We start from the raw sequence: 11,848 nt of genomic DNA on the forward strand, positions 1-11,848 counted from the left end.
CTGGGGCATAGCAATACTTCTCTCCCAACATCTCAGCGAAGCTCTGGGCGATGTATTGGCTGTCAGGCCCTTTGAGGGCATTGAGTTGATTCACCCTCTCATCTGAGAAGTCTGAAAGAAACACCATGGAAACATGGGGTAAACACAACTGATTTTGTCTCTGAAGGCAAAGGATATTTGACAACAAACCCTCTCAGAACTCTTAAAAACTACAGAAAGTATTTTAAAAGCCATTAATAATAAACCCTACACCAATGCATGAGATATTTAACAGTATTTGTTTGTTGTATTGCTTGGTAACAAGAAAAACAGTATACAGTGATTTGAGCCAATTTCACCTACATTTCAATGATAACCCCATGCACTAAGGTTTACATTTTCAATACAAGTCTGCATTTTAAAACTACAATTTGAATTATAATATTGTATTCTCACATGAAAAGTAATGGTCGTCCATTGTCGTCCGTAATTAATATTGTAAAATGTAAGGTTGTCGCTATGTGACTGTCTTGTTTGCGAGCAAAGAAGAACTAATTGATGGAGTTCTTCAGAAGTTAGAAGAATGTGTCTGTATTGTGATGCTCGATAGAAGAGATGGATTCGGATTCCTCTCAACTTCAACATTCGATGACGTAGCATTAAGAATTCAAGGAATTCTATGGAATTCTATTAGTGACACATTTAGCTACAGTAAAAGAAGTCTTCACAAAATGTTTTTGAAAAGTAGGCCCTAATCAAATTATGCGGTTGTTGGCCCACACACTCATATATCATGGGCTTTAAAAACGCCGCCCCTACTGTAGCTTGCGAAATAGAAAATAAGATATTGTAGAGAGACTTTTATGTCCCATTATTGATTAGGCGAAAGTATCCAATCACATCGGATATTTTATTTGTATTTATAAACTAAGAATGTCTACATTTGAATTGTGTACGAGACAAGTTGGCAGTGCAAGTTTGGCCTACTTGCTGGGTGAAAAATGTCAGTGCGTAAAAAGAGCTGGCAAGGCAGGTGCGCAATGGGCCCAGGATTGCGCGTCTTTGTGGTTTCAGATGAATTGCTCTCGGACAGTGTGCTAAATACATGCCGTTTGGTTGAGAAACCTCCGAACATTTCGAGCAGGTTTGTAACACGTGAAACCGAGAGGTATTCGCTGGACTGTTTGCTCAGGTGTAATGCTGCTTTCAGCTTATCTGGGTGAGAATCGATATTCAAGGAATGGACCATTTCTCTGGCAGAGATATTGTGTTTGGGTAAAGTTTAGCGATGGCATTAACGCTAATGAAAGTGTAGGCCTGTGACACTTCTCTCATACATGTTATGAAGAGTATGTTTACCATGTGGAGTTGAATATATCATGTCAGATGGATGAATATGCTTTATCATAAACATACCACATTGCTTTGTAATAATTGAAAGAAGGCGCACGCACGCACGCACACACACACACACACACACACACACAGACTTATGAGGAGATTCACTCGAAATTCTGGTGTGGATGATGCCATCATCTACCTGCTACACAGAGCTCACTCCCATAAGGCTGGCAGCACTGCATTTAACACCATACAGCCCGTAGTACGTAGCCACTGTTTGTATGGCTGCAGGGATGTGTGTCGAACTGGGTGGTGAGCAGCACTAGCACCCCCCAGGGGACAGTTCTGGCTCCCTTCCTCTTCACCCTCTATACCTTGAACTTGGACAGTTTGGTTGAGTGGTGTGAGCAGAACCACCTGCTACTCAACATCAGCAAGACAAAGGAGATGGTGCTGGACTTTAGGAAGATTAGGGTCCCCCTGTCTCCTGTTTCCATCCAGGGAGAGGACGTGGAAGTGGTCCAGAGCTACCTGAGGGTGCGGAGTACCTGGGGTGGTCCGGAGTACCTAGGGGTGCACCTGGACAATAAACTGGACTGGACAGGTAACACAGATGTCCTGTACAAGACGGGCCAGAGCCATCTTTATTTCCTGAGGAGGCTCAGGTCCTTCGGCATGTGCAGGACTCTGCTGAACATGTTCTACCAGTCAGTGGTGGTCAGCACAGTGCTGTACACGGTGGTATGCTGGGGGGGCACCTTCAAGGAAGTTGACACCAAGAGGCTGAACAAGCTTATTAGGAAAGCTGGTTCTGTCCTCGGTGTCACCCTGGACACTGTGGAGGAGGTGGCCAATAGGAGGATGAGGACCAAACTCCTGACCATCATGGACAATCCCTCCCATCCCCTCCATGACACAGATTATTACAACCACGTTGCACTAAGGAGCGCTATAGGAGATCTTTTCTGCCTGCCGCAATAAGACTGTACAGCTCGATCGGGGTGATCAGAGTCAGGCTGGGGGATTGTTCTTGGACTGTTCTTACTGTACATAATGTTTCAGATGTCTATTTTATTTTATTAGTCACTTTATCTTGTTATTGTTTGTGATATGAGCTGCTGTTACACCTTAATTTCCCCTCGGGGATCAATAAAGTACCTATCTATCTATCTATCTATCTATCTATCTATCTATCTATCTATCTATCTATCTATCTATCTATCTATCTATCTCTAGGTGGTTTGCAACAGGATAGAGGTGTGATTTGATTTGACAAAGAGGAGACGAGGGAGGGCCATATAATCTTCCCGGAAGGGGAGATAACAGTATGGTCCATCTCTCACAACACTTCCCCCCAATGCTTGCAAAACCACATGTTTCTGATTCTGAGCCACGCCTCAGTCATTCGCTATATTTGCAGGTTTGTCTGAGGTTGAGCAGCACCCACTAGGGGAGGGGCGCGAATAGACAGAGCGGCTGAACAGAGGAGGCGTGGTGTGCCGAATGACTTTTATACATTTTAAAGAAATGATTGGGGGGGAAGAATTAACCTGTGCTGAATCTTGGAGGGTACATGGCAATTTCTGTATGTCTGTGTCTGCAGTAACCCCCATGGGAACAACTGCATTAGATTGTTTTCAGGTGTTTCGTTTCATGGTGCGGTTTCATATGTCAGGTAGTTTGGGAATTATTTACAAAACAAGGCCAACTGTTTATCAAAAAACACTGTACCTCACAGTGCGTTCATGGGATCAATATTTACTTTTGGTGCCATATATGAACTGTATGTGAGCACTGTTGAATGTCTTATCTATGTGCTTTATGTCTCTCAGGGCTAATCGACTACATGGAACTTAGTTGCAGGCTTGTGATGAAACACAGACATAAAGCAAGTATGAATGTGACATCAATGTGAGTCAAACCCTTGTTATGATGTCATGATGGTGACCCAACTTATCTGTTACTGGAGTTTCTCATCTGGATTCTCTGTTAGATTGCACACGTGACATTCACACTTGTGGCTGTTCAGATTACTAATACACACACACACACACACACACATACACACACACACACACACACACACACACACACACACACACACACACACACAGAGAGAGAGGTGAGCTCAGTCTAGATGCATGTTTGGTATCTGGTCAGCCTGAACCCCAGCCTGTCAGGGGCTTAGGGTTTCATTTTCATTTTTTGGTCAATTTAAAGCTCATTTCCTCTCTCAGAAGACTCATGGCACCTCGAACAGGTCATATACAGGACAGCAACTACAATTGGTCAGTCATTTTTGTTTCAGACATTTAAAGGTAAGAGTTCTATATACACATTACAGTAAGATTGATGCAGGATTGCTATCTTATATCAATCTTATTGTAATGCGTATATAGAACTCTTACCTTTCATCGAGAACAGTGTGTGTGTGTGTGCACACACGTCTGTATGTCTGTGTCAGCATTTGTGGGAGTTTGTGCTCACATGTATATCTGTTCCATGCATTACAATGAGCCCGTCCTCTGATTTCCACCTCCACCAGCCTCCCCTGGTACACATTTTTAGCTACGGTTGTCACAACCAGTGTTATTTAGGCTGGACTGCCATCTTGTGGCATTGACCATCTCTTGCAGTTGGGTTGCGATATCTTCACTTGATGCATGTACACTCACCAAACATTTTATTACGAACACCTGTACACCTTCTCATGGTGGAGGTGGTGGAATGGTGTGGGGAATGTTTTCTTGGCACACTTTGGGCCCGTTAATACCAATCAATCATCGCTTGAATGCCACAGCCTATTTGAGTATTGTTGCTGACCATGTGCATCCCTTCATGGCCACAATTTCCCCATCTTCTAATGGCTACTAGAACGGGAGATTCACAGCTTGAAAGTGCACCTGAAAAATCAGCAGGAATTTTGTGATGCCATCATGTCATCATGGACCAGAATCTCAAAGGAATGTTTCCAACATTTTGTGGAACCAATGCCACAAAGAATTGATGTGGCTGTTTTGAGAGCAAAGGGAGGCCCTACCCAGTATTAGTATAGCGTTCCTAATAAAGTGCTCAGTGAGTGTATATCTTAATATATCAAATCTGTAGAAACCATTTCAAACCTGAGCTACAGTAATAGTAAGCGTGATCAAATTCTAATTTGTCATTTTCAACATATGTACATTTGCTTCACTCCAATTGCTTCAATGATTATTTTGACAACACAAAACTAGCATTTGGTTGGACATAATGCAATAAAGAAACACATAAAGACATATTGAAATAATTGTTTGAATAGTTAGGGCTATTAGGCATAACCTGACCATAAAACTTTCAGCATTTCAATTGTAACTATGCCGTTTCTTTTACACCACGATTTTAAAATGTGAATTTGAGACAGATTATGTTATTCAAATTTGAAATGCATTCAAACCGAATAGCCTATCTTAATTTAACTGAAGCAGAATTATTGATCATTTGTGTCCCACCCATTGCGCGCTGTTTATGCAAAACAACCCACAGAGACCGTGGATGAATGAATGCTAATATTAAGTCCAATCCGTGCATTTGAATGAAATTCTGTGACGCATTTTACTATTTGCTTGCTTATGGCGATTGTGTGTCACAGGCAAAGTATGTGCACATCAAACATGTGGAACTGGGTAAGGTTTGATTTAATACATCACCAGAGAAATGTGCTTTTATTTGGACATTTGGAAATCTATCTATCTATCTATCTATCTATCTATCTATCTATCTATCTATCTATCTATCTATCTATCTATCTATCATCCTTCACATGGCTACAGGCTATATATTTCAGGTCCAATATAGACAATTTTGAACTTCGGAGATATTTGTTTATTTGTTTATCAAGGTTGACACTAACATGTATCATCATGGTCACCTAATTGTAATCTTTTTAATCTCTATTTTGAGTGAATTAGCTTTCTCTGTGTGCTGCTGCAACATGATATCATCTGTCCACCACATTCGTTCTATCCAACAAAACAATTCTTACAATTTGAATGAAAAAATACACTCAGACAATTGCATTTTCCCTATAGCAACATTTATTTCTTATTGAATAGGCTATTTCAGACACAGAGGATAGGATACCGGTTCTGTTGGAATATGGCCCAAAGAATGTCCATGAGCTGAATTCTAAATACTGTGTCAATATAAATCCTAGTCGGAGAATAAGAAATAGGCCTAATTAGCACTATCAGATATTACACATGCATGCTAGGTCTACACCACCATTCAACAAACTATTGTTTTCTCTTCTTTGGATAAGCACATAACATATTGTAAGTACGACCACGTCAACTAGATCCTTATAAGATCCAGTATGGCTACAGATCAGATGGATGAGAAGACCATCAGCCGGCCGCCTAGGAATGTTCCTGCGGTGTCTTTGTTTACACTGCCCGCGCACGCACGCGTCTTCTGAAAGTGATGTTGATGAAAATATTAGAATAAATAGTTAGATAATAATAGATTATTTGAGGCCTAATAAATAATTTTGTATTAAATATACCCCTATATGATATACCATAATAGGCTATATAATACATAATTATACATAGAATTAGGCTACATTATACACATCCAAGAAAGATATTTAAAGCCAGTGGTATGCCTTATGTGAAATGCTGTAGAAACAAAAAGCTTCCATGTTTTTTTTTTGTTCAAACTGTTTTTGTTTACAATGCTGCCGGGGCTTAAATCTATATGATCAATAAATGCATTGTCAAAGGAAGAAAACATTCCCCGTAGTTATCCACCCCGCAGCATACTCCATTCCAGCTTTTCTCCATGGCTTACCTCATGCTCGGCTCTCTGCGTGTTTCTGTGAGAGAGGAGCCGAGTCTTGTTTACAGCAGTGATTCTACAGAGTGAGTGGAGACCGACAACGAGAGCAAGTAATAGGATTGCTGCTTACTGGAGCTGTCCGGGCAAAATAAAAACATCACAATATAACCAATAAACGGCTCATCGGAATAACGGAGGCTTTTGGGTGCAAGTGTACCGTACTCTACCCAAACCGAAGCTATAAAGCTCGAGATCCTTTCTCTTGCGTGGCACAAGTCTTTTTTTCCGCTGCAAAACCGATCGACTGCGTTAACGGAGAAGACAGACAGTGCAGGGGGGAGAATAGGGGGGTGCAATTGGTGAAACAATTTATGTTCTGGCGGATATTTTTGGATCGAACCCTGTTGAAGCCTGGCTCATTGAACGGAATAACGGTTCATTCATTTGTCATCCCAACCATCACCCTGTAGACCTGGCCGTGTGTTTTCTTCGTTATTCCGATCCTTCTGACAGCAATTAATGGTTGAAAATTGGAATTTTCTCTGGTCTACAAGTATATATCGTTCAATTGCCACACAGAAAAGGTCGTGCGCATCCTTACTGGTGTTTCAAGAGATGGAGACTGAGGATGCGGATTACTGTCATCTGTCGAGTAAAATCAGTGGCTCGAATGTCTTGCCAGCCATCCTTAAATCATTGTGTGTTTGGCAAGAATAACGAATTGTTTAATTTATTTGTATGTATTATTTTTTTAAGGGAATCCCTACTACACACCGCTCAATTTTGAGACTGATAAGAAGAGGAGCCTAACCACGGATTTGTATCGAACTGTCAACGAGTGTATTTGCTGGACCACATGTTTTTATTGTTTTTCACTTTTTGTGAGCTTGGTGGCAGCATCTCAATTTCCCACTATTTTCTATTCAGGAATCAAGTTGTTTGATTTTTAGAGAGGTGAATAATTTACAGGAATGAGATCTGGGACAGAGAGGGATAATTCGACCTTGTTTTGGGGTCTGATGCTGTCTGTCTCCACGATCTGCCTCTGGTCCGCAAATGGAGAAAGTAAGTGTCGTGCTGTCCTACTTATAATAACCGGGTAGCTATGTATTTTTTTTCTAGCCTAAAGTTTAAGTTAATTCATTTGAGCCGTTATTTGTGTATTCACCCGCTCATCATGCCATGTTGCTTGTGATGATGGACTGGTGTGACATTGTAGCATTTGATCTTTAACTACAACTTTGTTACAGCAGCTGTGTTGTTGTTGAGGACAACTTCGCAGGTCTAGCTGCACTGTATTAGTGAATACCAGCTACGCGATCGTAAAAGGACAGACTAGATAGGCTACCGTTCAAATACATAGCCAGTAAACATACAGCAACATTTATATTATTTTAAATAAGATATCGCTTGAAATGGTTCCTTCTGTTGACACACTAGAAATTACGAACAATTAAGCCTACATGTTAAAGTAGTAATTCGGGTTGTCATGTTTCCACGACACACATATGCTTTTTCGAGTGTTACTCAAGCTCATAATAAAAATAAAAATAAACTATATTATTGAGTCATTTATCCTTGGTAATTGACGCCGTACAAATGGTGCATCCTTGCAAACGAACGAGGATGGATCCAAGGATTAAGGTTACTACTTAGACCATGTGGCCATTTTGCATTTCGTAGTGGTGCTAATGCACGATTTCTAAGTCGCAATTTCGTGCTGCGCATGCACGTGCACGCGCGCAGAGAACGTACTCAAATTTGCTTTTTGGATTTGATAAATCAAAATACAGAAACACGTATTATAAATGCATAGGACTTCAAGTCACCACACAAATTTCATCTAAGTAGTTCCCAATATTTGTAACAAACAGGCGCATTAAATACATGGTAAATGTATATAGGCTATTGAAAACTATGTACGGGAAATTGTGATGGGATATACCTTGAGATTTCTAGATCTTATTTTGATTTAACATCAGGGTGTTCTCAAAATACAACGGCTCAGTCATCCCTCTGTTTACACTTTCAGTGCCATGATCCATATGTAGCCATATGTGTCCAATGTTAAAAACAGCTCTCTGTCAGGAATTTATAAATAGTTCCCACAAGCATCATGACTTTGAAAGACTGAAAAGCTTGTAAAGATGGAGATTTATTTTCCATAGCATTAACATAGTGTATTAGAAGGTTGTGTGCTTTCCCTAGTACTTGGGTCTTTCACTTCTATGGTTATTGAAACAGTGTTAACCACTGGAGTAGAATAAGAAAAGATGTTTGTGGAGAAGATTGCTCGGCCTTATTTTAAGGTCTGACACTATGCATGGCATGATATGGCAGCCAGCTGGGCAAGTCTCTTTTGGGGATGTGATGACAGGGGTGACATGTGATGACTCAAGATATGATTATAAGTCGCTCTTATACCTGTCTAGTTACATGGTATTTACAACATGTTGCATAGAACAGTTCTTTATTCCACTTATGTAATAACAAATTGCACTCAATTTATGACTTAATTATAAGTTATTACACAGTAATTTTGTGATTGTTTTGATGGTGTAGTTGGATATGGAAGTGGAGTGAAATAGTTACAGTGTTATTACACAGGTATAAAGCAAACTTAAATTAAACATATTACCTTTATATAGGTACCAAAACAAAACAACATAGAACTTTTTTTATTTATTTATTTTATTTAAAAAAGCAAGCACACATAAATACAAAACCTACATGTATAAGGATAAAATCATTGAGGATAAAACACAATAAAGTCCAAGACTTATTTCCGTTGTGGTCCTCAATAGCTAGGGCAAGACTGGCAGTGCATTGGGCACCTCAAAGGCACTTCACATTTGATACTTGGAATATTCATACAATATATACAATAGCTACAAATACACAATCCTAGTCAAGACAAGGTCAGTGAGACAGAGATCTAACATGACCTTGCATTACAAAGACTAGGCTACTTCAGTAACCACTCCTGAACAGCTCTTATGAACCGGTTCTCTTTCTGGTGAACTGATGAACTGTTCCATTCTACAGAAGTGTAAACAAGTGTCTTTTCCCAGATAAGCTCTTAAACCTATACAATACAAAATTAGTAGCACTGGCTCTGGTGAAATAGCTACGAGTGTCTCTGACAAGATGGGCCAAAACTATTTAATTATCTAAAATGTTCAGAAAATATATGCCAAGTTGTGGCCATTAGAAATATTTACTGTAACAGCTCACTTTGATCGTGTTTGAGTTTGACTGCTGTTAAGCTGCTTAGTGAAATCTCTAAGGATAAACACCATGTGGTGGGGCAAAGGGCCCCAACAGTGACTGAATCATGTCTCCTGCAAAATCAATAGACTAGAGGGCCTTCAGAACCAACCATCTGCATTTCTCAATGTTCTAAACATCATTTGAGATTCAACGTTCAATGTTAGATGTTATTGAATGGGTTAGGACAGGAATATCTTTGGTGATTATTCACCTCTTTAAGATGAGTGTATTAAAAACATATCAGTCCATGTAATGCTATTGGATATGTTGTTCAGTGCTCTCACTGCCTTGGCACCAAGTGCTTATACAGTATTTACTTCAAATACCAATGCAGTGCTCACCAGAGTATTCCTTCTCACTGAGGCAGTCAAAAGAACAGACAACCAGGAAACCAGCTTCACACCGTGAACTCTGCTGTCTTTGGATGGGCGTTTGTCCCTGTGATGTTTTGGTGATGTTGTATTCCTTGAGTGTTTATGTATCCCTGTAGATATCATCGATTTGAGACTGGCTGTCTGCAAATAGGAGGGGATGGGGACGTGGGAGAGTGGAGATGATTTAGGCATGGAAAGAGGGGAAGGAATGACCTCAATTAGCATTCAAAAAGGAGAGGGATTCAGGGGTATTGACCAGTGTCGTCAGGCCAGCGTCCTATCCACTGTGAATCACATGGCGATGCACTTCTCAGCTCCCCGCTGGGCCGGCCGGTGAGCGACCCTCAGACTCTGTAGGGGAGCTGCTGAAAAGCTTTTACTCTTGAACTTTGGGGTTCCATTGTCCCTGAGTGGATCGTGACACAGAGCATGGTAATGGCCCTCTTCTGAGACTGACCTCAAAGCCACAGGGTGGAGTTTCTCATCTTACAGCACCCTCTTTTAATAGGCTGGATGTTGAGAACTTTCAGGTATCAGTCCTGAGTACAAATGATAGTACGGAAGAAAAGGGATATATACATTTTCCCCATCCTGTGTCTGCAACAAAATCAAGTTTCAGCATATGTTTCAGCATATGAAAGTTGCCAAAAGGTAATTTTTTTATATATATATATCTAAAAATTGAATCAAAGGTTATATTTTATATAGAGAGTATACAATTAGAGAGAGAGAGAGAGAGAGAGAGAGAGAACGTTGGTGTTTGGAAATAGAATGTGCAAAAATACACCCGCTAGGGAAACAGACATGGTTTTGTTGATTGGAAGTGTGGCGAGTTTGTAAACTGTTTTATTGGGCTTTACCGTTCACACGGGCCGCCTCTGGACAGTCTGACAAAAGACACATTCTCCTATCAACCCCCTAGGCCCTAGCCGCCCTAACCCTAACCCTAACCCTAACCCTAACCCTAACCCTAACAGGCACTGTAGGTGAGCTAGTCCTTTTGGCCAGCATGGCTAATAATGTCACCCCCCTGACTTCTCAGTTGTAGCCTAGAAAAAAAGTTCGGGAGTTAAAGCACAATGGAGATTAATGATATCATCACCTAGAGGGCATATTGGCTTCGAATGAATAGAGCTCTCATTCATGTTTTCTGTTTAGTCTCTAGTGTCCTTTTGTTATACTATGGCCAGTCAATCCCACCTATCAGCATCATCCACAGTCCATCCAGGCCTCGCCCCCTCCTGTCCCACGCAGACATACTGGCGGTCATATTACGTGGCGACCGTGTCCATGGCTCCTGACGATCTGAATGGCGGTAGCTGTCACCAAGGTTACACAGAGAGGGGTAGACGAGGCTTTTGCGTTTGACATCCAAGCACCCCCCCTCCCTCCTCTCCTCTACCTTTGGCTGAGGAGTAGGGAACACTGCGGTACATCACTCCTCGTGACCGGGACTAGTGACTCAGACGTGAATGCACCCTCTCTGAGACAGTGAGGCTCCCATTCCATCTCGTGACTAGGAGTGCGTGGTCTCTCTCTCCGTGCTCTGCCCCCCCCCCCCCCAGCCCTGGCTCCGCTGAGGGGGCAGTGATGTCGACATGTCGTGTCTCACCCCCAGCGAGGGAGTCTGAGTGTGTGTGTGCGTGCGAGTATGTGTGCGTGTGTATGCGTGCGCGTGCGTGCGTGTGCATGCGTGTGAGTATGTGTGTGTGTGTGTGTGTGTGTGTGTGTGTGTGTGTGTGTGTTCTGTGCGACTCGCGCACTGCAGCACAGCGCAGCGTGGCAGCAGCCTGAGTCACTGGCTTGGCCCTGTGTGTGGGGACGAGAAACTGTGTCACTGTGCTAGTTTGTGAGAGCGCAGTCAAAATGCTGTCCTACGGCTCCTCCAGGCTGCCAGCTGAGGTTTACAATGCTTAATTAAACACTTGTTTAAAGTGGCCTGTCAGAGTATTTGCTCATATGCAATCTCTAGCCAGCCGCACATACATCATCACGGGCGGGGAGTTTAATGATCCATGGAGCAGCCTTTTGTATCATTTTGGAGGTAATGGCTAATGTTAGCTCTCCTA

General features: G+C 41.7%; 1 protein-coding gene across 1 annotated transcript in view; it reads left to right on the forward strand.

Annotated features, from left to right (window-relative positions):
• Positions 1–7,106: 7,106 nt before the first annotated feature.
• igf1ra (insulin-like growth factor 1a receptor) overlaps positions 7,107–11,848 on the forward strand; it is a gene marked incomplete at both ends in the record, with an annotated part of 75,698 nt that continues 70,956 nt past the window's right edge. Inside the window, one exon of the mRNA XM_083666210.1 lies at positions 7,107–7,200. Within this exon, the coding sequence (XP_083522336.1) occupies positions 7,107–7,200 (94 nt within the window). The remainder of the gene's footprint in view (positions 7,201–11,848) is intronic.

The sequence above is a fragment of the Argentina silus genome (genome assembly GCF_951799395.1).
Source record: "Argentina silus genome assembly, chromosome: 3".
Classification (NCBI taxonomy): domain Eukaryota; kingdom Metazoa; phylum Chordata; class Actinopteri; order Argentiniformes; family Argentinidae; genus Argentina; species Argentina silus.